Raw genomic sequence first — 27281 nt, 5'->3', positions numbered from 1 at the left:
AGATGTGGTAGATGCTAGAAGAGGAAGGAACTCTGACTTAAGGACCGGTTCTAGAAGGAGAAGGCTGGATCTTTCCAGCCGTGGAGTCATTGGTATGTGGGTGGTGTTTAAAGCCAGAGGAATGAATAGCATCACCCTAGGAGAGAGACAGCCTAGGAACAAATAAAGCCCTAGGGAAGGTAAGTATTCCATGCTCTGTAGCCAGAGGAGAGCAGGATACAAGAGGATGTCTTTACAGAAGCCGGAAAGACTTTCAAGTATGAGTATTCCAGTAGAAGAACGTGTGTGAGTAGGTGGTTGGTGGTCAATTAGGTGGTTAGATGTTTTCTGTGTAAGCCTGCTGCCCAGATTTTGAGCCCCAGGATCAACATAGAGTGGGAACTGAGTTGCCTAACCAGAAATAGTGAAGAATTTTTGCCTTAATAGCACACTTGTTATCTGGAATTCTTTTAAAGTCAATTTCAAGAGAAAAGATGCAAAATGGCTTGACTGATGGAAGTCATGAAGGCAACTGTAGCAGCGTTGCCATTGACAGAGGAGGAGCGGGGCTGGTGCTGCCATGACGGGGCAGGAGGGGCTGGCAGCCTGACATTTGCTGTTTCAAGGTGCACAGCGAAAGTATAACCTCAAGAGCTATTAGTAGCATCGTAGGTTGAAAACCCATTTGGAAGTTGCTTTATATGCTAGAAAATGTCTGTACTTACAGATCTTTACTTTGATCTTAAAACCTTATTTGAGATAATCTATCACAAAGAGATAGTGCAAAATGTAGAGAAGAAGAGACAAGGAACTGTATGTCAGTATACATCTGTGTAACAAGCTTTATACATGTTGGAGAAACCAAAAGTTTCATTTGTATTGGAGAACAGAACAGACTAATAATATTGACGGCACATATTGAACAGTTATTTGGTGCCAAATGCTAGTCAAATGTATTGCAAGGAATGGGAGTCATCAAATGGCCCACATTAGGACACAAAAAAGACAGGCAAATAAAGGTGTATCTGCATGGCTTGAAAATAAAAATTACAGATTTAGTATATGTTTATTTAGTTGCAATGTGTGTTAAAATATAGAATGGATTTGGAAATAGTAAACTTATGTGTATGTTGTTTGGTCTGATTATTTCATATGAGTTTGGGATAATAATACAGTTTTAAGCCTGGTTTTCTTTTCATCTATTTAAGTAAACCATAAACCATTTAAATTAAAAAATAACACCCTAATCAAATAACTAATTTACTTTTCCTTGAAGTTAAATGTTAGGTAGGTTCTGTTGAAGGTAGTATTATAAACATTCTTTATATTTAGCACTCTTGTTATTTTTTTAAACACTTACTCTAAATCAAATTGCTGATAATTTTTCATACTCCTTGTATTTTATGTGTGTGATTAAAAACAGGCTTCCCTGGTGGGCATGTTTTAATCTGTAGCTGGCTGCCTCATGGGGTGTAAGCCCTTGATCTTCCTACTTGGTATGCATTGACCAGTTGACAGATTCTGCTTATTTGTAAGTAGTTTCTCAAACATGCTAATGTTGCTTTCCCCAGTAGGGCTTAGCATTTTTATCAAGATGAAAAGAACCTTTAGTAATGCATTCTAAATTGATGTGAGATTACATGTCATAGTATTCAATTTATATTTACATATATTCTTTTCTTCCCCAGCCTACCTAGTTATTGTCACTCTTTTCAGAAAAGGGAAGTTAATAGTCAGAAAATGCATAGGATGGGGACATACACACACACACACACACACACACACACACACACACACGCACCCCCCCCCACACACAAAGTATATACAGTAAGTAGCCAGACTGAAAACAGCTATAAATAGAAAGACTGTACACAGATGTAAACTCCAAATAGAATTCTTTTGGGCAGAATTTTAATAGATTGAAGGACCAGCAGGCTATGTCCTGTGTTTCACCTTCAGTTTTAGAATATAAAAACAAATCCAAATAGGGCAGAAATAAAGAATTTGGTTTAGTTGTACCACAGAACTGTAAAGGAGAAAATTCATTATTTAAAGTGTCCCACTTACTGTGAAAACTAAAGCCTTAATGTCCAAAACTGGATCTTAGGTAATTGTTACCAGAGCCTGGGGAGAGTGCTGAGGAAGGGGCTAGAGTAAAGATGGTTACTGGGTCCGGGAGAAGGCTGAAACAGGAGTAATTCTAATGATTATAACATAGGCACTATGGTTGATGACAGCTGAGTGTTTTGAAGTAAATAGGAAGTAGAGAGGACTCTTGAATATTTGGAACACAAGGAAATGATGAATGTCTGAGGTGCTAAAGTCATTTTAATCATTACTCATGTATAGATGTACATATTGAAATGCTAGCCATTAATAATGGCTAGCTAAATTTTCTTAAAACTTATTTAAAGAAGCCCCGAGACAAGAATGAAATTACTGAGTTTATATTCTGGAAATGTCTTTAGCAGATAGCAGGACACAGCACGTTTCTTTCTTCAATCAGTGTCAGTGTTGTAGTTGGAGTGACATCCTGTGAGGGATGTGGGTAGACGTACACTGCATCCCTAAAAAGCCCAAATAAAAGCCCTGTGCAGGTGCCTAGTAGAATTTGAGGAAGAACAGTTGACTCTTTGATGTGAATTCATGAGCTAGGATAGAAGATTAGTGCCATTCACTTAACTGAACCTGTTTTCTAACTACAGGGCTACAACACACAGCGATCTTATTCTGAGAGCAACCAAGTTGGGAATCCCTTATCAAGTTATTCACAATGCCTCCATAATGAATGCTGTAGGCTGCTGTGGTTTACAGGTAATGTTCTATTTTCCTGCAAGCTACAAGTTCATTTTATTTCATATAGCATCCATAAAACTTAATTTTTGAGAATGTACTCTTGAAATAATATGTTTTTTTTTTTTTTACTGCTTTCCTATAATTTATTATTTTTCCTTTCTTGTAACCCTTTCTTTCAACAGGCCATGTACATTTAGTTACAGATGATTTTAACTTTTTATTATCTCATGCATATATTAAAAGAGGAAAGAATAAGCAAATTACATTAAGTATTTCTGAATGGTCTTTATATTTTTCCAATGACTTCATCAGTGCAGTCAAGCCTGAGTTTCCCACACAGCATCCCTTTCTCTTTCACAGAGAGTGTGTGATGCTGTGTTTTTTAAATGAATACAGAGCTGTAAGCCAGTGATGAGGCATTAAGGCCATGTTACAAGTGCTGGTGTGTAAAGTCCGTTACTCTAACAGTTGTGGCTCAGAGAGCTTGAAAGAGTGCCCTATTGATGTTTCTAAGATGTTCTCTTAAGCTATTGGTACCCACTGTCCAAGGGTGATATATGTTATGATCTTGACACTTGCATAGTTCTTGGCAGCTGTGATCCCTGCATGGGCAGCAGTGCTTTTTAAGACACTGCTTATGAAGACATATCCCAAGTCTCTATATTTTAATAGGAAAAATAGATGCACCTTAGAATCGGTCTTCCCTGGTCTACCTTGCTGAAATCCAGCACTTATGGGTAGATATTTTTTAAAAGATACATTTGGTGCCATGAGCCAGGTTAGTAAGTGTAAAAGTGCTTGCCTCCAAGCTTCACAGCCTGAGTTTGAACTCTTGAAGCCACGTAGTGGAAGGACAGCTGGCTCCTGGAAGTCATCATCTGACCTCCACATGTACATGCTGTGGCATGCATGCCCCCTCTCAAATAAATAATAAACATTTTAAGAAAAGATATGTTAAAGCCAACCCTTTGTTACTTAGGAAGAATAGCTTAGTTTCATCAACTAATCCTGGCCATTCAGTATGAATTTTTGTTTGTGTAGAGTCAGGCAAAAGTGTACATTGTCACTTTGCAGTACTTTTCCCTTACTCTTAGTTATTTTATTTGCATTGGCTTAGGTGCTTTGCTTGCATCCCTTTTGTCTAAGATGTACACTTTAAAACAATTCTCGCTGATTTGTCTTTATAGTTGAGAGCATTTCTGAATTGGAGCAGGGTGAGAGCTGTTCACAGGACTCTAAAATGTTAATGCTTCAGGTAGAACAAATGGCTCCTAAAAATGTTCCCAAGTTGGTAACAGAGATAGAATAAAAAAATAACACAAAACCCCCAAACTTCCCTTTGGGCAGTGATACCTTAAAAGATTTAATGGTTACTTAAAAAAAAAAAAAAAAAAGACAGAAAGAAAAAGAAAAGAAAAATAAAATAAAATAATGTGATAAGAAAGGTATATAAACATTAAAATGAAACAGATTTTTTTTTTGGTTGGGGGAGAGTTCGAGACAGGGTTTCTCTGTGGCTTTGGAGGCTGTCCTGGAACTTACTCTGTATATCAGGCTGGCCTTGAACTGACAGCGATCTGCCTGCCTCTGCCTCCCAAGTGCTGGGATTAAAGGCCCACCGCCCAACTGGAACATAAATTTTTTATGTTGGTTTTAATTTTAGGTCTTGTGAAGAAAGCAGCCCTTTCTCTATCATGTTTTCCCAGAAGTATTGTTTTTGTCTTATTTTCTTAAGCACTAAAAAGCATTCTTGTCTTCCAAATGTATCTGTTGTATGGACTAAGAACTAAATTTGCTGGCCCTGTATTCTTGTGAATTGTTTGAAGAGGCAATTGTTCTCTGTCTAAAATGGAAGAGTTCTATTGGGGAAGGAATTCATTGTGAGAACTGACAATTTCCATATATGTCCCTGAGATTGTATTTATGTTTAATATATTTTTAAAAATATTTAGCTGTCATGATTGTATATGGACTTTTTCTAGACAGCTGTTACTGTGTCCCCATCTTCATTTTATTATCTAATCTGTATATAAAATGACAATGTCTGTGCACAACAGGATTGTGCCTTGCTCTTACCTCTGATCCATGATGGCTTCTATGGACAAAGTCCTCTGTGTCACCCAAAATATTCATATTCCAGGGTGAAGAGGGGTTGTGTTTTTTTTGTTTGTCTGTTTTTTTTTTTTTTAAACAGTTCTCTAACTTAAAATGCATTTAAGAAATGGCAATTGTCTTTTTCATGAGCATTAATTCTAAGACCCCCTGAAGATGTCAGATCTGCAGATGCTCAAGCTCCATCTATAAAATGGTGTAGTACTTGCGTACAACCTGCACATAGACTCTCATGTACTTTCATTTATCTCTAGAGTACTTCTAATATCCAGTGCAGTGCAGGTGCTATGTAAATAGTTGTGTTGTATTGTTTAGGGATGGACAGGAAAAAGTAGTACATATTAATAACAGAAACAGTCCCTCCCAAGACCCCAAATATTTTTGCTCCATGGTTAGTGAAATTCATTGAATTAGAAGCATAGATATGGAGGGACAACTATGAATACATGGCATACTTTTAATTAAATGCATACATACCATGTATAATGCAAAATCTTCAGTTGAATTCCTTTCCTTTTTGGACTTTCTCTTTACTATTTGGACTCCATTTGTGGAAGATACTGTAACCTGAACAACTGTCTGTCAGAGACTGTTCATCAGACCTACCTAGAGGGCTTGTGAGTCCTGAGCCTTAAGAGGAAACTTTCTGAGATTAGTAGCTCTGGTATGGGGTCTGAGTATTCACATCTGTCTGTCTGTCTATCTATTCTATCCTATCCTATCTGTTTTTAAGTTAAAATACATCATCTCCCTTCTTCTCCAACCCTATCATATTCCCCCCCATTTTTAGTGTGTGTGTGTGTGTGTGTGTGTGTGAGAGAGAGAGAGAGAGAGAGAGAGAGAGAGAGAGAGATAGAGAGAGAGAGAAAGAGAGAGAGAGAGAGGGAGAGAGAGAGAGAGGGAGGGAGGGAGGCAGAGAGAGAGACAGAGAGACAGAGAGAGAGACAGAGAGACAGAGAGAGAGAGATCATATGGATGCCACATAAGCCAGAAGAAGACATTGTATCCCCTGGAACTGTGAACTGTACTTGTGAACTGCCTGACTGGATGCTGGGAACTGAACTCACTTCTTCTGGAAGAGCAGTACACACTCTTAACTCTGGAGCCATCTGTTGAGTTCCAAGAGAATTTACATTTTAACAAGCAATCAGTACTACAGCAGCTGTAGGTACGAGGTTATGCCTTCAGAACCATCAACACAAGCAAGTAATAATCTTAGAAAATGAACATACTTCATTGTCTCCTGTAACTTGTCAGGACTGAAAGAGCAGATGTTAATTACCAGAAATACCCCTGCCAGATGGAGGATGTTAGTAGGCTCCGCCTCATGTTCTCTTACTTAAATTTTAAAGGGAAGTAGACTTCACTTTTGGAAGGTGTCCTGTCCTCTCGGAATGTTTTGTCATGATTTCAGAAACATGCATTAAGATGTTGAAACAGGCCTGCTTTGAGTGCGGTCGAAGACCTGGGCAAAACATGCCTTCGGTCATCTTTGCCTCTAAGCATAGCAGCTGCAAATGTCTAAGAGTGGGCACCGTTGTTTTACACTCAGTTTGTCACTTTCTGAAGCTGGTCTGTTTCTGTTCTCTAAAGAGCTTGCAAGGACAGTTCAGAATTAAGCAGTCAGTAGTCTCCTTAACTTTGTCATTTATCAATAGCCAGTTCCTGTGGATCAGTGTTACTGATGGCAAGGAGCTGTAGAACTTAACATATCTATGTATGTATACAAACACATAACCGGCCATACACAGTTTGATAGAGGTAGGTCATAGGATTCTGTACCGTAAGCCTCATCCTTAGTGAAAATCTCCAGTTGAAACATAAAGTTTATTAGAGGCTTGCGAGTTAGACATCTTTAAGACAGACATGCTTCATTCATTCCATAAATATTGTATATCTACTTAATGCTTGCTTGGTAACTGTGGGTGCAGTCATAACTTTTCTTTAAGGAGCTTGTGGATAATTGTATAATTTTCTCATCCTTATGAAATACTTCCACTTTCTCTACTGTTGCTTAAATGACCATGAGTGTTGTCATGTGTTGTTGCTCTTCTTCTTCTTTTTTTCTTTAATGGTTTTTCAGGACAGGGTTTCTCTGTCTAACAGTTCTAGCTGTCCTGGAACTAGATCTGTAGGCCAGACTGGCCTCTGCCTCCGAGTGCTAGGATTAAAGGTGTGTGCCACCAACACCCAGCTCTAATTTTTATTTATTTTGATTGTCCTTCAGTGTCTTAATTTTTTTTTTTTAATTTGTGTGTGTTGAGGGGGTGGTGGTGCATGTATGCCACAGCAAATGCATATAGGACATAGGACAGTTTGTACAGTAGTTTCTCTCCTTTTACCATGTGCTTCTCAGGGGACAAAGCCCAGTCACTAAACTTGGAGGCAGATGTCTTTGCCCTCTGAGCCGTATTGCTGGCCCTTGTTTTAATTTTCTAAGACATGGCCTAATTATATAGCCCAGGCTGACTTTGAACTTGCCATCTGTCTCTCTTCTCAAGTCTCCCAGGTGCTGGCGTTCCATGTGTACCATCACATTATTTTATAGCACTGATTCATCATCCTTCCCTTTCAATGGTTTCTTTCTAAATTGTGGGCCTCACTGTGCCATTCTTCTAGTCAGACAGCTCGGTAAATGCCTCTCCTATACAGAATATTTGTGTTCATATTTTTACTGTTAGTTCTTTAGTTTACTCATCTTTATGCCTTCTATTATATTTACCACAGTATCATAAAAATAATCTATTTGCAATAAATATTTTCTGAGTTAAATTGCTTGTTTTTCTTCTCCCTTCCAAATTGGATATTGCCTTTGAAGTAACATGCTTTAAAAATATAATTCATTTTTTATTTCGTAAATGGATTCCCAATTATATATGAGAACATAGGCGTTTGTTTGTTTGTTTGTTTGTCCTGGAACTCACTCTGTAGATCAGGCTAGCCTAGAACTCACAGAGATCTGCCTGACTCTGCCTCTCAGCTGCTGAAATTAAAGGCCTGTTCCACCACTGCCCAGCTAGAATCAAGTTTCACAGAGTACCCGTACTGGGCTGACAAGATGGTTCCAGGGGTAAAAGTGCTTGCTATGAATCCTCATGACCTCAGTTCAATGCCCTGGATCTCTAAAGAACCAACTTCCACAGGTTGTCTTTTGCATGCCAAACCACATGCATGTGTGCATGTGTATACATAAACACTGAGTAAGTGATAAATGTAAAAATGTTGTGTCTGTACTTGTGAAAGGAAGGAAATGTTGGTGGCAGTGAGATGACTTGGGCGATTGTTGGGGTCACTCAGATAAGTGGCATCAAGGGCTCCAAGCAAAGCAGTAGGGACATAATTGAGTGGTTAGTTTCGGAGTTCTGCCTCTGGAGTTGATAGGAATAGGTGCTTGGTAAGATGCTGGAAATGTGAGGTACAGAGACAAATACTTGCTCTTTCTCATAATTGTCTCATGCCATCCTTTATGTAGTTCATCGCTCTCATCTTTCCAAGCTCACTCCTGCACCTTCGTCCTTTCCATTGAAAGACCCCCAGACCCCTAAGGGCCTCAGGATCCCAAGGAACCGATGAGACTCAGAAACCAGACCAAGAGCTGCAAAAGCAAGAGGGTTTATTGAATGAATACACATTCGGGTGTCAGCAATATTGGGAAAGCTGCACACCCCGGCATGGGGTGCAAGCTCCTTACATAGGAAAAAACCACAGATCAGCATACAGGCAAGGGGCACAAAGTGATTGATTACAAAGTATGATCTTATGTTAGAGTGGTCACCCAGGTGTGACCTTTTTTATAAAGGAAAAACCATAGAACATACCCTGAAAAGTCCTTGATTGTCTGTTGGCCAGCCAGGTGTGACCCAAAAAGGATTGTTTGTCTGCCCTCGGGTTGGGGCCAACTTCCTTGTCCTGGGCCAAGGCCTGTGGGAAACTTTTTCTCTCTGTGAACTAAAATCTTTCAGAACTTTTTCTCTCAGCAAACTAAAATCTTTTACCATCTCTTTAATTCCAGCTTGTAGTCTTATCTTTCAGAAGACACTTTCAGGTGCTTTTACTCTGAGTGTAGAAAGGGCTGAACTCTCAGAATAGGTGGGGTCCGTAAGTCATATCGTCAAGAACTGTTCAATGCCTACTGTGTCTCTTTCTTGTGCATCTTCTCCCTTTGTCTCAATAGTACCTTAAAAAATGACTTGTGGATGGTTTTCAGTGGAAGGTTTTTGCTTTTCTTCGTTTTTTTTTTAGTAAGATACAATCCAGTACCGAGTTAGATGGCCTGCTTTCTCTCTAAATTATTCCAGATGAAAGTAGAACAGATCTGGGTTTCTCCTAGGATTTCTGAGGAAACAGCTGCTTTTGTAGTTTTCAAACTTAGGTTTGAAGCGCTAACAATGTCAGATTTGGATATTGTCAGGAAGAATGCTCGTACTCACAGGCCAGAGTTGTAAGACAGCCCAGTGTTTAGGCTTCTGCAACCTCAGTTCTTGTCACTGAGATTTGCTCCAGTTTCTTTTTACAATTTACTGGTGATGGTAAGTCCTTTGGTTGTGAAATGCAGATTGCTGGTCCTTCTGTTCTTTGAGATACTGACATCTCAGTGGTGACACTGTTTGCATAATGTTTCAGCATTCATTGAAGAAGTTTGCACCCTTGCCACAGGAGTGGCTGCAGTTATAAATCAGGGTCCTAGAGGGCAGTGCCTGTGTGAGGTTTTCTTCAGTCTCCCAGTTGGGCAGTTCACAGTCTTTCACACAGAACACTTCTGTTAGCTTAGATGTGACTAGCATCTCAATTGTCTTTTTTTTTTTTTTTTGGTTTTTTCGAGACAGGGTTTCCCTGTGGCTTTGGAGGCTGTCCTGGAACTAGCTCTTGTAGACCAGGCTGGTCTCGAACTCACAGAGATCCACCTGCCTCTGCCTCCCGAGTGCTGGGATTAAAGGCATGTGCTACCACCACCCGGCCTCAATTGTCTTTTTAAAGCTTCATCACTCTGTCTTTGAAGGAAGAATTTCCTTGCTTCTATGATTTTTATTTCCATGTTTCTTAAAATAGCAGAGCCTCTTAAATATTTATACATAAATGGAAATATAGTTTTCCATGAAAGTTTTCATGAAATAACATGTGTTTCAAGTTTGATGGGAAGTGACAAACCCCATTTAAAAACGTATAGTTGAACTTACCCATTTTAAATGTAAAACTACTCTTAGTAAGTAGTTTTGCATATTTGGTACTGCTTGAACATAGCCAATAAAGAGAGCAGTTGGTTCCTGTCAGGACACAGCAGTTTAGAACGTTTTCATATAATTGTCATACACATCATTGCATCGAATATTGAGCCCTGACAGTGTATGAGGCATGGCTCAGCCCTCAGTATACCCTTGGTTATTCATTTCTTAAAACTGCTCACTACATTCTCCATGCAGGATGTTCTTGTCCAGGTCAGAGGTTATTTACCAGAACCAGAACCACTGCTGTGAGTCCAGAGCCTTTGTCAGCTGGGTGAGCTCTCAGCTTTTTCACCAGGGCCAGGGAGAGGTCCATTTGCTTATCACTTAACCCTGTGCCCAGAATAATGCCTGGCACAGAGGAGGTGATTGGCATTCATTATTGGTTAGTAAATTTGCTTCTCATAGGACAGCAACTGTAACAACTCCTCTGCAGAGTTAGGGCCTCTCCCATGAAGTTGATCCTGGGGAATGTGGTCTAAGAATCCTATCCTAGAATGCAAACTGTATTTTTCACAGAGAAATCTTGTTACACATGGCAGGAAGATACATGACTGAATACTTGGAGCAATATGGTCTTTGTACACTGTCTTGTGAACAGTTGCTACATAGTAGCATTTCTCTCTGAGGATGCTTTGTTCAGGTAACTGTCAAATGGGCTTTGAGAATAAAGCTCCTTGATAGGTAAATTGGAGCCTATGGGATATGATGAATCATCCTTTTAGGGCTCAGAGGTTCTGTGACCGTTTAAGGTTTTAAGACCTTGGTATACAAAGCCTGAGAAGTATTAGCTGCTCTAGAGAAGTAGGGAGAAATGCCCTGAGTGCCCCACCTTTTCTCATTTCCTTCCTGTCTGCTTCCTGGCACCTCTTGCCACAGCTTCTGAAACGGAAGCGAGAAGGATGGAAGCTTCACTACAGGAAACAGCATCCCCAGTGCCTACTTGAAGCCTGTCTCCTCATTTTTCACTGAAAGTAAAATGATTCTCTAATCTGTGAAACATTACTAGATGTGGCTTTTCAGTGTCTATATGTTCCTGGTTTCTTACAATTTGTATCAAACTGTTTAACTTGAAGAATTAAATCATTATATAACATTAGCATTGTGTTTTACTATACTGTGTTTTAGGAAACAGATCTCTTTTGTACAGTACCTGTACAAAAACTATTACAATATTAGCATGTAACTTCAGCATGTAAATAATTTTTACATGCCACTTGGTCCCCACAGAAGGGAACAGAATAGATGTATTGACAACTTTCCTGCACAGCTAGCAGGTTTCAGCCAACGTCCAAAACTCGACTGTTCCTTACATAAACTCTAGAACAGGGCTATGTTGGCCTAGTACAGCTAGGTCAGTTTAAAAGTCAAGCTTCTTCCTTGTAGTGACAAGGAAATGAGGTGGACCACCTGGGTGAGACGGAGATTTGGGGAAAAATTCTTATTGGCTGACTTTGGCCCAAAGACAGAGACATTCTTCTTAAATTGGAAGGGTATAGGTTGTGATGAGTAGCAAGAGGGAGTACGCTGTTTGTGAATTTTTGTTGAACTAAGATGATGGATAAGAACATTCCCTCAGACCTAAGTTTGTGTATGTATGTATTTATTTATTCAACTGATCTTTCTAAGGCTTGGTAGTCTTATCAGTGAAGCAGAATATTAAAGTTTTGACACCTATTGAGAGTGCTGAAAGCTATTTTTATTCCTGTGAGTTTTTTTCCTTAAGATTGATTTTTTTTTAAGTTTCTAATTTTGTCTATGGGGGTGGTATGTTCATGTGAGTCAGTTGCCATGGAGACCCAAGGGGTCAGATCTTCCTGGAGCTGGAGTTAGAGGTGGTTATGAGCTGCACAGACTTCGGTGCTTACCAAGTGTAGACTTGCTCTTAACCACTGAGCTTTCTCTCAGCCTGGGCCTTATGTTCAGCCCTATTTTAGGGTTCTTGACCTATGAAATAATAGTGATTGTTGTATCATTAAGTAATGTTTTGTGTTTCTAGTTGTACAAGTTTGGAGAAACTGTTTCTATTGTGTTTTGGACGGACACTTGGAGACCAGAAAGCTTCTTTGACAAAGTGAAGAAGAACAGACAAAATGGCATGCACACATTGTGTTTACTTGGTAAGCAGCAGGAAGCTCCTTTATTCCCACACAGTACAATTGTCAGACTTCTTTTATTTTCATTTTATAATAGAATTAAAACTGTTCTGTGAATAACTAGATAGAGAAAGGAAACAAAATAAAACAAAAGGTCACAGGCTAGCCACTGTTTGCACACAGCGCTCTTTCCCATTCTCAGCTTCAAATACCAGATAAATCCTGTGTTTATGTTGAGACTTGCTGTTCCCTCTTAGAACCTATAGATCTTTTCCAAGATTCTGTATTTACAAACTTGTCATCATTATTACAGCTCAGCAGACATGTAGTGAGCATTTATTATCATCACCAACCATTCTGCATCTTCTAGGATATTTTCTGTCAAAATCACAAAATGGTACTTCTGAAAGATCCTCCAAAGATCATTATGTTAAAATATGTTTTGCAGATGACGTTGAATATTGAGTAATTTCCCAGTACCATTCACCTAATTGTTAACAGAATAAAATACAAATGACCGATTATTCCTAGCCTCCTCTTTGTGCTAGCCTGCCCAAACTTTTATTTCCTGTTTAACATACAAAGAGCTTTGTGCAACAAGATAATAGTACCGTGTTTCAGATGGATTTGGGCTTTGCCTTCCTGCAAAGACCCGGAGATTTAACAAGTCACATGTCTAGTAGCCTCTTCTAACTTTAAGCATTATAGAAAGGAATACTGGAATCCAATTTTCACTTTCCCCTTGATGACCAGAACACAGCTGACATCTTATGAAATGACACCTAGAGTTGGAACCAGAAGACAGAATCTCAGTGTCTGTGCATAACAGCTAGAAACACTTGAGAAGCAACTCTTAGCCTTTGTCTTCATACCCTGCCCCATGGGGTTGTTGAGAGTAGTGCTTCTCAAACTAGTTATGGTGATTTTCTTTATTATTATTTTGTATGTGTTTGTGTATATATGCATACGTAAGTGCATGCCAGAGCACATATGTGGAAGTCAGAGGAAAACTTGTGGGAATTGGTTCTCTCTTTACACTGTGAGGTCCTGTGGAACAAACTCAAGTCATCCATGTAAGCAGCAAGCGTGTTTATTTGCCATTTCACCAACCCCCAAATCAAAGGTTGATATTTTTTGCTTGTTTTTGTTATGGTGGTGGTTGGATAAGAATGGACTCATGTAAAAGGTGAAAGATTTATACAATCTGAAGAGAAACAATAGGGATCAGGAAGATTGAGACAGGGGAGGAATAGAGGAGGGCAAGAAAGGAGATGCCTTGAGAGAGGGAGACAGTACAGGTTTGGAGAGAGAGGCCTGGCACTAGGGAAATGTTCAGGGATCCACAGAGATAATCCCAACTAGTAATCTAGCAGTAGTGGAGAGGCTGCCTTTGATGCCCTTCCCCTATAATGAGATTTATGTCTACCTTGGTTCCCATCCTAGAGCTTCCATCCAGTGGCTGATCGAAGCAGAAGCAGGCACCCACAGCTAAACACTGAGCCATACTCCTGGAATCCAGTTGTAGGGAGGGAGGAGGGATGAGCAAAGGAGCCAGGACCGTGCAGGGGAAACCCATGGAAACAGTTGGCCAGACCTAGTGAGAGCACAGAGACCCTAGTCGTATAGCTGGAGAACCAGCATTGGACCGAGCCAGGCCCTCAGAATGTGGATGCCAGCTGCGAGGCCTGCACAGTCAACGGGACCTCTAACAGTGGAGCCAGTGTTTATCCCTGCTGCACAGATGGACTTTGGGAGCCCATTCCCTATGGAGGGTTACATACACAACCCTATGGAGGGATATATATATATATTATATATATATATATATATATATGTGTGTGTGTGTGTGTGTGTGTGTGTGTGTGTGTGTGTTGTTGTTTGTCTTATTTATTTATTTATGTGTGGAGTGTATGGTGTTAGGCTTCCAAATTCTCAAATCATTGATCTCATTTAAATTAGTATGTAGTTGTTGAATGCCTACTATGGGTCATCCCCTTTGAAGATTAGAGACCAAAAAGCATGGTAGTAAACTGCAGACAATTTATAACTTATTTAGAGACACCAATTAATATATGTGATATAGTCAGAGGTTAGTAACAGAACATTAGTTGCATAGATATTTCTAAGTACAAAGCATTAGAATAGAAAACAAAGGCTGTATGAAATAATTGGAGCTTATTGCTTAAACTTAGTTCCTGATGGGCTGGAGTAGGTTGTAGGGAAGCCATGTCCACATGTTTTATAGACATGTTTTACAGTAGACATGTTGCATTTTACAATGAATTAATGGAAGTGTTACCTTAAGTATTCAAGACATTGTTTAAAGTAAAACATGACTTCTATTGCTAATTGTATTGGAGGGCATAGTTTCAATAACATTCATTTTTGTATGTGTCAGACAACTAGAACTATTAAGCTATTTCAAATTTGAGAAATACTTAAATATTAAGTGCCACAGACATTGAAAACCAGATAAAAGATTAATCATTGTTATAATTTCTAAGTAAACTTTTTAGTATTTGTCAATAAGTGAAGCTTTTACTATCACTTTACAGAGTTGTGGAAGTCTGTCAGAGAATCTTTAGTTGTACCATATTTTTACAAAAACAAACTTTGGCAGAACCATTCATTTTGCCTGTAAATCAGGAAGCAGCTGTTGCCCTTGTGTGAAGTTCCTGTAAGGACACAGCCAGTCTGGCTTTTCACCATTTCCCAAGCAGTTCAGCTAAGCATCAGTGGCAGTGAAATGCGAAGGACCAAGTCTTTGCCATGGTGCCCTGTCAGACTTCAGGAGCACAGACATTGTATGCCCGTCTTTGCCATGGTGCACTGTCAGACTTTAGGAGTGCAGACATTGTATGCCTGTCTTTGCCATGGTGCCCTGTCAGACTTCAGGAGCTCAGACATTGTATGCCTGTCTTTGCCATGGAGGCCTGTCAGACTTCAGGAGCACAGACATTGTATGCTGCTCCCTGCAGTGCCCAGCATCTGGCATAGAGCTCTGAAGGCCTGTCACTACAGTATTTATTCATTGGTATATTATGTCTTACCACTGTAAGAAAGCAGACACATTTCAAAATACCACTGTAAGAAAGCAAACACTTTTCAAAATACAGTAAGAATCTTTTTGGGCAGTGGTGGCACATGCCTTTAATCCCAGCACTTGAGAGGCAGAGGTAAGCAGATCTCTGTCAGTTCAAGGCCAGCCTGCTCTACAGATAGGACAGCCAGGACTACACACAGAGAAACTCTGTCTTGAAAAACAAAAAGAATTTTTTTTTTTAACTTAGGCTATATCCTTTGAGGTTTTTATAGTCTGATGCCTGAAAAATAAATAATTATAGGAGTACAAGCAGACATTTTAGATGAGTCTATGCAATTACTGGGTAGAAGAACTAAAGAGACTCTGATTAGTTAAGTAGTGCACATGCCAGAATCATCTAATGCTTTCCCTTATCAGTCATCTTTTCCAACAGGAAACTAGACCCCTGCAGAGGAATGTCAGGGCCAGACTCCAGTTTGCTTTCTAGCGTGAGGGGCCTTTCCACAGCCACAGGCTTCACTCCTCTCTAACCTCGTAGGAAAGTAGTCATACACAAGTGTGAGCAGAGACACCTCAAGCTCAGATCAGCATTTAGGGGGCTCTGGGAAGATGTCCAAAAACGTCCATGATCCTCAATGGAAGCTGAAGGGTTTGGGGTAGAATGACTAGATTAACAGAGCTGTCCTTTACTCCCTACAGATATCAAAGTCAAGGAGCAGTCTCTGGAGAACCTCATCAGGTGCGTCCGTGCTGAGGGTGAACCTCCTATTTCAATTCCATGACAAAGCCCATGAGTGCTTCAATGAGCCAAGTCTAAACATGGATGAAAATGAGTTTGCAGAATAGTCACACAGTAAATATTTGATTCGTACAAAAGATAGAGCTAGGTGATCGGGTGAAGGTAGCAGTAGAATTCGTAGATCCAACACTGAGAGCAGTGATGGTCGCCCTGTAAATGTGGGTGGGTGAATGAATGTGTTGGGAGTTCAAAACGTTGGGCTTACGTCTGACATCGGCCCCTTGGCTGCTGCTGCTTTGGGGACACTTCCCCTATTGTATGTGGGGTGTGTGTGGCTTCTCCCATGTGTGAAGACCAGTAGGTGGTGTAGGAGTGTGGGGTATCACTTCTCCCGTGTGTGAGGGCTGGATCCTCTTTGAGTGAGGCAGTGTGCAGTACAGCAGCTCCCACCACACATGGTAGTGAGCACTTGAAATGTGGCTGATGAAACTGAAGAACTAAAGTTTGATTTAACTTTAAACTAATAATTATAAAACCTCTAGGTTGTTTAAGACAACTTTAATATGTAAATATTTTTTAACATTTTTATTCATTGAGAATTTCATACATGTTTACAATATAGTTATGCCCTCCTTCCAACTTATCCTTATAAATCTATTTTTATGAATATACATTTAAATTTAATATACATATTAAATTTTTCTGATTAAAACTTAACAAATGGGCTGAAAGTGCTTATCAGACTTCAAAGACTTGATATAAAAACAATGTGTAATACTTGTGAATTAGTATTGGATTAAATTGGATATTGGATTAAATATATATTTACATGCTATTAAAACTAATTTTGCCTGCTGAACTTGTTGCTGTAGTGTCTGGACTGTTTGAGATTATACTGAGCTGTGCTTCTGCTGGGTAGTATTGACTTGGAGAACTGTAGATAATAAATGATCAGTTCAGACTGCAAATTTCAGGAGCATATCTTTCTGTTATGATCATTAGGTAAACTTGCCAGGCTTTTGAGGCATGCAAAAATAAACATATTCAGATCTTGACAGTTTTCTTAGAGGAAGAAGTAAAAAAGATACAGGAACATATTAATAAAAAAAAAAAATGGCTAGCATGCACTAGGCCTTGAGTTCAATCCCCAGCACCATGAAAATATAAACAAAAACAAATGATGGTTCACCCAGAGTATAGACCCTAATGACACAGTTTGAATTACATCTGCCTAAGGCAGCACTTGTAATAAACATAACTTTGATTTAGACATGTATCTTTATTAGAATGTTAATCTTGCCATCATTTCAGTGTCATTGAGGACAGCCAAAGTAGGACAATAGAAAAAAAAAAGCTTAAGAAATGTATAAATCACTGGACCCATCCTTGATTTATACAGAAGAGGGTATCATGTGAAAACCTGAGAGTGTATTGGGGGAGGAGCTACATCAAATGCCACAGTTGATTTCACAGGAAAGAACAATGATGTCTAGTTCTATGTTTACAGGGGAAGAAAGATCTATGAACCTCCTCGATACATGAGTGTGAACCAGGCAGCCCAGCAGCTTCTGGAAATTGTTCAAAATCAGAGGGCACGCGGGGAAGAACCAGGTACTTTGCCTGTTAGGTTGTTTCTTCTCTACAGATACATCATTTCGTATCTGATATACACTCACACCGCACTGAAGCAGGGTCAGTGTTTTTACCTTGTTAGGTATGTCTTGTATTTTTCCCCTAATTTTAGATCCCACAGGATTCAAGTTATACTAAAAGAAAAATAATTGAGTTATTTACAGTAAAATTATCATAATTTGAATTTTTAAAACATGAAGACTTTTAGTCAGGTAATGGTAGCACACAGCTTTAGGTGGACCTCTGTGAGTTTAAGGCCAGCCATGTCTATAGAGCTACTTTCCAGGACACCAGGTCTGCACAGAGAAACCCTGTCTTGAAAAACAAACAAAAAACTAAATATGTATACATATATATTTGCTTGATATGTGTGTGTGTATTACTTGATATATTACTTATAATCAGGTTTTATGTTAATATGGTAATGTATAAATGTTTGATAGAGAGCTATCATTTTAGTTCTAATCAATAAGATCTATACTACAAAAATGCATTTATTCTGCTTTTTCTCTTGAACACTGAAATACAGAATAGTTTTCTTTAGGATAAAGACAAGACACTCCTAATAAGTAGACACAGTATGTGGTATACAAAAAATATGTTTCCTGAGAACTTCTTAAATGTACCTGTCATACTCTGTTATGAGCACTATTTTTACCTGACCTCTAATAAAAACATGCATTAAGGCATTTTCAAGTGATAAGTTTATGTTTTTAAATCTCTATTACATTCTATTACATACATTTATTTATTTATTTTTTTATTTTTTTATGTGTGTGCATACTTGCAAAAATGTACATACGGAGTTCAGAGGACAACTTTCAAGAGTCAGTTCTCCTTTCACCACGTGGGTCTCAGGAATCAAACTCGGGCCATCAGGGCATGGTGGCAAGTACCTTTCCTTCCTGAGCCATCCTGCTGGCCCAGCCATTGAACATATTATCCCTATTAGTGGCTCTGAGTTTCTTGTATGCCCTCTTTGCCTTGTATAAATCCTTGTCCCGTTTCTTTTTAAGTCACTTTTCAGTGAGTAAATTTTGTAAACTAAAAGATAAAACCAATAAGTTAGCACTTTAGCTATAGCACCAAAATGAATGATTATAAAAAGATAAATATGGATATTTATTCTGGATTTAAAAGCTTAAGTACCCAGAAATGACTGTTATTTGTTGTGGGCTTTACTAAATACTCTTGTACTCATTGTATTAGTCCATACAGCTACCATTTAAGAGGTAAAACATTTTTTTTTAAATAAAAAAACTGGTTTGTCATATAACTAATTAGATGGCTGAGCAGAAATTCACATTTGTGAATTTTTCTCAGTCCCCTAATTTTTACTGTGTCTTGGTCAGTATAAATGTATCTTAAGAATGTATTTAAAATGTAAGTGTGTTGGGGCAGGAGGATGATTCACTCCTTAGGAACAGTTCCTGTTCTTAAGGAATATGGTAGTTTGAAAATAAAATGGCCCTCAAAGGGAGTAGCCCTATTAAGTGATATGGCTTTGTTGGAGGAAGTGTGTCACTGTGGAAGTGGGCTTTGAGTTCTCATATATGCTCAAGATACCGCCTAGTGTCTCAGACCACTTCCTGTTGCTGGCAAGATGTAGGACTCTTAGCTACTTCTCCAGTAAGCATCATGTTTGACTGTACTCCACCATGTCCCACCATGATGATACTGAAGTGAACCTCTGAACTGTCAGTGAGCCACCCCAAGTAAATGTTTTCCTTTGTAAGAGTTGCCATGGTCATGGTGTCTCTTCACAGCAATAGAAACCCTAACTAAGACAAGGAGGATCCAAGTCAGGTTTCTAGCAGCCACCTTGAAAGCCTCACAACTACAAGTAATTCCAGCTACAGGGGATCCAACACCCTCTTCTGCCTCCATCTGTTTATCTCTATAATAATTGTGAATGATGAAGATGTTTACTCAGAATCTGCTTTAAGATGAATATTATTATCGGTATGTCGAGTATAAATACAGCTAACTCTTTTTCAAGTTGTTAAAATATAAGCCTATGGAAATCTTGGGGAATCTCAAAAGATAAAGTAACTGGTCTGTAGGGAGGTTTCAGATGTTTAAGATGTTTTCAATGTACTTGAAGTACTAATATTTTTTGAATGTTGAACAAGGTAATTGACTTTATCCTCTGTCTCTTCCTCCCCTGTCCCCTGTTTTAAACAGCAATCACTGAGGAGACACTCTGTGTTGGCTTAGCTAGAGTTGGTGCTGAAGACCAGAAAATCGCAGCAGGCACTTTACAGCAGATGTGTACAGTGGACTTGGGAGAACCATTGCATTCTTTGGTCATCACAGGGGGCACCCTGCACCCACTGGAGATGGAAATGCTAAGTCTTTTCTCTATCCCAGAATCCCAAAGTATTAATGGACTCTGAACATGGACAGTTTCTGTTGTCTCACATTGTCTCAGTTAGATTGGGTGTGTGATATTCATATGACAGATGGCCTGGGTCTGTCATTTATCTAGAAAGTATAACAGAAGTGACCAAGAGGAAGCAAGTTGACCCAACAGTTGGTTTCCTGCAGCAGTTTTTCCCCATTTCATCATCAGTTGCTGTTGGAGCATCAGTTGGCTGCTTGTCAGGGGGTACACACATGGAGCAGACCAAGCTGGAAAAATGTGACTGGGCATCCAAAGACATCCTCTAAGAATAACTTTGAGGAAACTGGAATGTGAATCCCGATTTTCAAGGGATAAAGAAGCACCGAGTAGCAAGTAAAGCAAATACAAGATTGCTAACTCTTCATTCATTGTTTTATAGTCTCCTTTCTAAAAAGGTAGCTGTTGTGAAGTGAGAACATGCCTTGGTAAAGTGCTTCTGTGCAAGCATTGAGAACCAGAATCCCCATCACTCATGTGAAAAGTCCAGTGTGGCAGCTGGAACCCTAACGCTAGGGGAGGAGCAGAGAGAGGCAGATCCCAGAGCTTTCTGGCTAATCTGTGGATGCCTTACTCAATGAGAGACACTGTTTCCAATAGCTTAGTATGGTAGTGTAGTCTTTAAATTCCAGCATTTGGGAGGCAGGCAGATTTCTGAGTTCAAGGCTAATCTAATCTTATAGCAACAGCTGGCAAGTTCCAGGAAATCTTGTGCTATATAATAAGATGTCTCAAATAAATAATAAGTATTGGAGCAAGATAGAGGAAGAGGCTACCCAGTGTTGATGTTAGTCTTCACTTAACAATTTTAAAAGGCTCATTTGTTTAGCAACCATTAATAACCTTTGTTGGTCTGGAATAGAAGTAGCTTTGTTATCAGCTACTGTGTTAGTTCAAGTCATGAGTATTTCTATAGCCTAATCAACATGACCTTTTTGCTTAGTATAGTCATGATTATTGGTTGAAATTTTTCCTACTTTTCGGTATTGTGTATTAGCTAGAAATTATTTTGATGTTTCATTTGGGATGAAATATTTTAATTCATACAAAACATTCCATTTTCAGTCTCTTGTGTATACAAGAGGGAAATACTGAGTACCTTAAGTAGGTTTTATATTCTTTTCTTCAGAGATGTTAAACATTTAAAAATGATAAAAAATAAAGGCCTTCTGGGTTTGGTAGTTGAATGGCTCACACCCTCCAGTTTTAACTCTGTTACAGTGGAAAGACACTGGGGAGTCAGAGCAAGCTCAGAATTCTGTCCATGTGGCTTTTCCTGTCTATGTAGCATTCCCTGACTTCAGTTCAGCCTAGGTGGTGTTGTACTGGGGTGAGATGGTTAGTGGATTGAACTGTGGGCTCCAAAGGGGGCTAGAAACTGAAGTAGGAGCCCTTAGAAATTCAGATGCTCTAATGATCTTATTGGTGTGTCCTAAATTCTCAGCTCACCCTAATTGTGTATATGTGTAGGAAGAGCCAGGATCCCCGTGAAAAGTCAGGCCAGGGGCCCAGAGAAATAGACATTGTTCTCTATTGCAGAGAGAAGACAGCTTCAAGTTTGAATTCTGACAAGTTAGAAGGGGATGATAAATATGCATGCTTTCTTATCAGAAGCCTGGAATGGCCATGTACTAAGTAAAGACCAGGCTCAGAACTAAACTAAGGACAGAGCATTTCATATAATGTGAAATTATGCCTACATAGAATAAAGGTGACAAACAAGTAGTTTAATGCCTATTAGAACAAAGTTTAAGATGGTTCAGAATGTGGTGAAAAATTAATGTAATATCAGCAGTGGCTATAGGACACATTATGAGGCATGAATTTATGATTAGAAAGGAAGAATGCTGGGATAAGATGTTAGTATAACCTAGACCTTGGGATTAGTAGATATAAACTTTAGAACTGTGCATAGATGAAGAACAAAGGTGCTTGTAATTTGTGAATATAATGAATAATGAATACTGCCATCCAAGAGATGGGAACAACAGAAAGACAGAACAAATTGGGCAAAGTACAGAGGAAGAGAAATTGTTCCACCTAAAGAAGAAGACTAAAGGGGGAAAAATGATCAGAATCATAATGTCTACACTTTGTGTAAAGAAGACTGTGTGTGTGTGTGTGTGTGTGTGTGTGTGTGTGTGTCTGTCTGTCTGTCTGTCTGTCTGTCTGTCTGTCTGTGCACTCGTGTGTGTGCACATGCGTGAGAGGGCTTGTTTGCAGGTAAGAGGACAGTTTGTAGAAGTGGGTTGTATCGAATGAACTCAGGTTGTTAGGTTGGCAGTATGCACTTTTAACTGCTGAGCCATCTCACCAGCACCAATATCAACAGTTTTAATAAGAATGTAAGTAGATTCTCAAAAATGAAGAGAAATAGGGCAGTTTTTAAAAAACGGAAATGACAGTCAAAATTTCCTCAAATTTAGTATAATAATCATTGCATTGATCCAATGTGCTCAATGAATTATAAGCAAAACAAGTAGGAAACCCATAACTGTCAGGTAAAACTGATAAAAACCAAAGTTAGTTAGAAAAGCTAACAAGGAGAATGGGGGGCTCACCAAATGTAATTTGAAATTAAAATTAGGTTTATTTATTTGTTTTTGCTCAACCTGGCAAACCTGTAATTTAAACTCAATAATAATGAAATTGTAAAATGAAAACTTCACCAGCATGAAGAGAGGATTAGCGTTGGGGTCTGCTGTACAAAAACCCCAAGGTAAAAATAGAGATAATAGAAAGGTATATACATCTGGTGTTTAGTAGTTTTTAGCTCTTTAACGGGTTTTGATGCCTTGGCTTTTGGTCTCTTACTAGCTTTTGACTCTGCAGTGATGGGCCAGAGGATGCTTAATTGCATAGCCTTCTATATGCTAGGGAAGTATTTTACCGTGTTGTTCCAGCCTAGCTGGTTTTAAATTAATCAAAATTATGATACAGTGAAATGTCTTAAATATAGTCATAGTTTTATCATCCAGAAGAATTCCTTTCCTCTGTCCATTTACCCTTCTATCTCATCAGTAATTCTATGAAGCCAGTGATCTGCTCCTTTTCAATAGTTTGGCCTTTTAAAGAATGTCAAGAAGAGAGAGGCGGGGGATTTCATAAGCAGGGTGTTCTTGAGATTCATGCAAACTGTTCCAGGTATCAAGAGTGTATTCCTTTTTACTGGTTAGTAGAGTTCGCTTGTTTGGAGAGCCTGCAGTTTGTTTATCCACTGATCATCTAAGAGTTCTACATTCTATTCTCTAGCAGTAATGAGAATAGTTAAAGTATTCACATACAGGCTTCTGTGTTGTTCTAAATAGACACCCATGAATGGGATTTCTGGTTCATATTGTAGGAGTTGATTTACTTCTATAAGAAAGTGCCTGTTGACTGGCCTAGTAAAATGTGTTTCTGGATACAACAGTGACATGAATACAGACAAACAACAACTTTCTGATTGGATTTAAGGCCTTCTCCACAGGAAGAAATTCTTATCTTGTACTGTAAATCTGGCTAAGAACACAGGGCTGGGAAGTGCATACACTCCCTGGGTGAAGCTACTACTATTATCTTGCTAAAAGGACACAGTATCCAATTGCCATCTAAATAGGAATTTCTACACCCACAGACAGGTGTAACTCTCCATTCTCATCCGAGAAAAGTCCTTGTGTAGTGGATAGTTAATACACAGGTTCACTAATGGTCAAAGTGCAAAGACAAATATGTGTGGAGCACTCAGCCATAAATGGGACATCCGTATTATACCTCCTTCCTGTCAAAGGTCAGGGAACATAAAGAGGGAACAAAAATATTCTAAGAGCCAGAGATCAGAAAGGATCAGAGTGAAACTGTCTTTTGGAGATGACCATTGCACCCATGAATTTGTGGTAGCTGTGGTTGTGTGCACAATATCAAGCCAGTCAGCCTTCCAACACGGATGGGGGAGGGGCACACGAGCGCCAATTCTTGCCTAAAAGCTATTGATAGTTACGGGCTAGTAGGAGTGTAGTTCTTGGCAGGTTGTCCATACCCATGTGTATATGAGCAGCACAAATTGAACTCTGTCCGGGTTGTAAAAAAAGAGAGAGACAAGTTGGAAAGGGATGTGGAGAATATCCACAAGGAGTTGAAAGTGGACAGTGGGAGTCAAATGTGATCAAATACGTTGTATGAATATGTGAAATTCTGAAAAAAAATACATTTTTAATTGCTTGTGCCAGCTGATTTTGATTAGCAGCCTGATTGCATTAAGAAATGCCTAGGTTACCAGTGAGGCACACTTTTGGGTGAGGGTATTTGCAGAAGATCCGTGAGGAAGCTGTACCCTGAATATGGGCAGTACCGTCCCATAGACTTGAGTTCGGGATCGAATAAAAAGGGGAAAAGGAGAAAGATAGATACCCAAACACCAGAATTTTCCTTTTTCCCCAATCCACCAAGAAGTGAGCGACCAGCCTCATGCTGCTATCAATAGGGTTCTGCCACAGTGCTGTCCACACCATGATGGACGGTATCCCTAAGCCAAAGTAAACCCCCCCCCCACATTGCATAAGCCAGCGATGACAAGAGTGACTTAACACTGCTAAAATGACTTCCAAACTGGCACTTCTGGTTTGCATTCTTATAGTATTGCATGGGAGTACTTGTTGCTTGTCTCTTGCAAGACAACTGTGGAGTTATTGGTTCTGCCCCCTTCTCCAGACACTGCTAGCTGAAGACAAGATGTGTTTTATTTTATGGTTGTTAATTTGCCACCTTCTCAGAACATAGGCTCTTTAGTAAAGTACAACTTAAATTCAATTTCTGTCTGCCCACTGGCTGTTGTCGAGACAGGCAGCACAGTGTTACCTCTTGATTTCTTTAGTTTTTTTTTTAATCTTAAGAGTGCACTTCCTTTAAGTCTCTTCAAAATGATTTGTTTTCTAACTCCTTTTTTTTTTTTTTACATATATGTAGTATAACCGTATCGATACTTGCAATGATGCCTGTGAGATTCAGCTCCTTGAATCTATAGATTTATGTCACCAAATGTGGCAGGCATGCTTTACCCTCTTAGTAGGCATGCTAGTAAGAGACCAAAAACCAAGGCATCAAAACCCACCCGTTAAAGAGCTAAGAACTACTAAACACCAGATGTATATACCTTTCTATTATCTCTATTTTTACCTTGGGGTTTTTGTACAGCAGACCCCAATGCTGTTTGATTTCTGATGAATCTGGTAACGGGAACAGCGGGCATTTCTTGTCCCACAAGTCTCTGTGTTCTGTTCTGTTCCTTTTATTTCATGTTTTATGAGTAAGTAAAATTTCCTGATGTGTCTTCAAGGTTATTGACTCTTTTTCTATACTGCGATTGAATTCATTTTGTGTGCTTTTAAAATTTTGGTTACTGTCCTAAATGTCCATTTTTTAAAAAGATTTATTACTTTTATGCATATGTGTGCAACTATGTGAGTTTATGTGTACCATGTGCATGCAGGAGACACAGGACAGAAAGGAATGTTGGATCCCCTGGAGCTAGAGTTACAAAACATTATGAAGCCATCACATGGGAGCCAGGCCTGGGTCCTTTGCAAGAACAGTAGCTCTTAGCCACTGAGACATCTCCCCAGCCCTAATCTCCAATTTCTTACATTAGCCTCTGTTGGAAGATTATTGTGATTGTGTGGGTGTGCATTTCTATAGTGGCTACTTTAGGGTCTTTATTAGGTTATCCCAATGTTGAAGTTGCTACCATGCTTAGTCAACCTGCCTGGAATTTAATGTGGACATTCTGAATATATATATGAGATCACTTCACTCAATTGTACCGTGAAGTGAGCCTTTCTGTTCCCAGAAACAAGCAATGTGGTAAAGGTTGTGACCACTAGTCTGTCTTGACCATAGACTGATCAAAGATGGCAGGTCAAAGACATAGGTCAAAACCTGTGTAGCTTGTCTTGCTCAGTGTGGGACTTGGGAAGTTACAGGGCTTTTTTTTTTTTAGTTTGCTGAATAGGATTGACATCAAAGCATAATGATCTGAAAGTGATCCTTGGGATTCATAATGTTATTTATATGGTTCTCCTAGTCTCTGTGCCCCCCAGTCTATCTCCTACATCACAGTTCCCAATTCAACCTCTGGCCAGGGACCGGATGTTCTAATTATTCTTTATTTCATACTTCAGTGAGTGTGACTTAATCATCATCCGTGTGGAAAAGAAAGAGAAATTTGCTCTGCTTTTTTGAAGCCATAGCTTTTCCAACCAGAAAATCTGCCCTCTCCACAGGCTTCTGTTGGCTTCCGTAGCTTCTGGCTGTCCTCACAGTACCGCCTCCAACAAGCTAACAGGACTGTAGATGTGTTAACTTTACCTTTTGGAGTCTAAGCCAATGTGACCTATATACTAATTACTACTCAAGGGGAAGTAGCCTGACGTAGTGAATTCCTGTAAAGTTAAACATGATGATCTAACTCAGTGCCTAGGGTGAGGACAAGATGAGGCTATCAAATAGTTCCTGTTATACTTACAATATTAGATGATCACATTTCCAAAAATTAAAAGATGGCAAAATTATAGTTGCCGTAAAACTATACCTATGCTTACATGGAAATATGAATCTGTTTATAAAATGTCGTACTTGCAAAGAGAATATTTCTTGCCAAATTCAGAAAATACTATTGGGAATGTTTTAGCTTTGTATTATCTTATTTTTAGTCTTTTAAGTTTAGCAATATCTGGCCTACAAAAAAATAAGGTTGAACTTAATAATTCATATAAGTACTGTTTTCAAAGATTCAAGTTTACCATTAAAAAACACATTTGTGTGTGTGTGTGTGTGTGTTGGGTGTCTGTATGTATGTGTGAATAAAAGGTTTACGAACACATGTGGAAGCCAGAGGAGGACATTGGGTGTCTCTAGCTTATTCCTTTGAGACAGTTTCTCACTCAACTTGAAGCTAGGTTGGTGGTCTAGAAAGCCTAGTGATATCCCTGGGCTGTGGTTACAGATATCTGTGAGGCCATATCTAGGTTTTTACATGAATGCTGGGATCTGAATTCATGATATCATGCTTGTCCAGCAAACCTCGATACTGAGCTGTCTCTCTGGCTTTTTTTTTTTTTTCTTTTTTCCTTTTTTCCCCAGTAAATTTTGATTGCCTATTATGCTAGGCTGTAAACATTCTAATGGTACCTCATCAGGCTCCTCTTGGTTTTAGGAATTTAGCAAATATAATTGAATTGTCTATTTAAGTGTTGGTAACACAGTCAAGCATGGGTTTCATGGTAGA

General features: G+C 39.1%; 1 protein-coding gene across 3 annotated transcripts in view; it reads left to right on the top strand.

Annotated features, from left to right (window-relative positions):
* Window positions 1-25333, top strand: part of LOC100755934 (diphthine methyl ester synthase) — a 33482-nt gene extending 8149 nt beyond the window's left edge. For all 3 annotated transcript variants that reach the window (XM_027395561.2, XM_027395560.2, XM_027395562.2), the window contains exons 4-8: window positions 2685-2793; window positions 12109-12229; window positions 15948-15987; window positions 17495-17598; window positions 19804-25333. In XM_027395561.2, coding sequence (XP_027251362.1) covers window positions 2685-2793; window positions 12109-12229; window positions 15948-15987; window positions 17495-17598; window positions 19804-20015 — 586 coding nt within the window. In that variant the 3' untranslated portion in view covers window positions 20016-25333. The remainder of the gene's footprint in view (window positions 1-2684; window positions 2794-12108; window positions 12230-15947; window positions 15988-17494; window positions 17599-19803) is intronic.
* Window positions 25334-27281: the final 1948 nt, after the last annotated feature.

The sequence above is a fragment of the Cricetulus griseus genome (genome assembly GCF_003668045.3).
Source record: "Cricetulus griseus strain 17A/GY chromosome 1 unlocalized genomic scaffold, alternate assembly CriGri-PICRH-1.0 chr1_0, whole genome shotgun sequence".
In the NCBI taxonomy this organism is placed as follows: Eukaryota; Metazoa; Chordata; class Mammalia; order Rodentia; family Cricetidae; genus Cricetulus; species Cricetulus griseus.
Note: the sequence above shows the minus strand (reverse complement) of the source record. Positions and strands in the feature narration are given on the sequence as shown.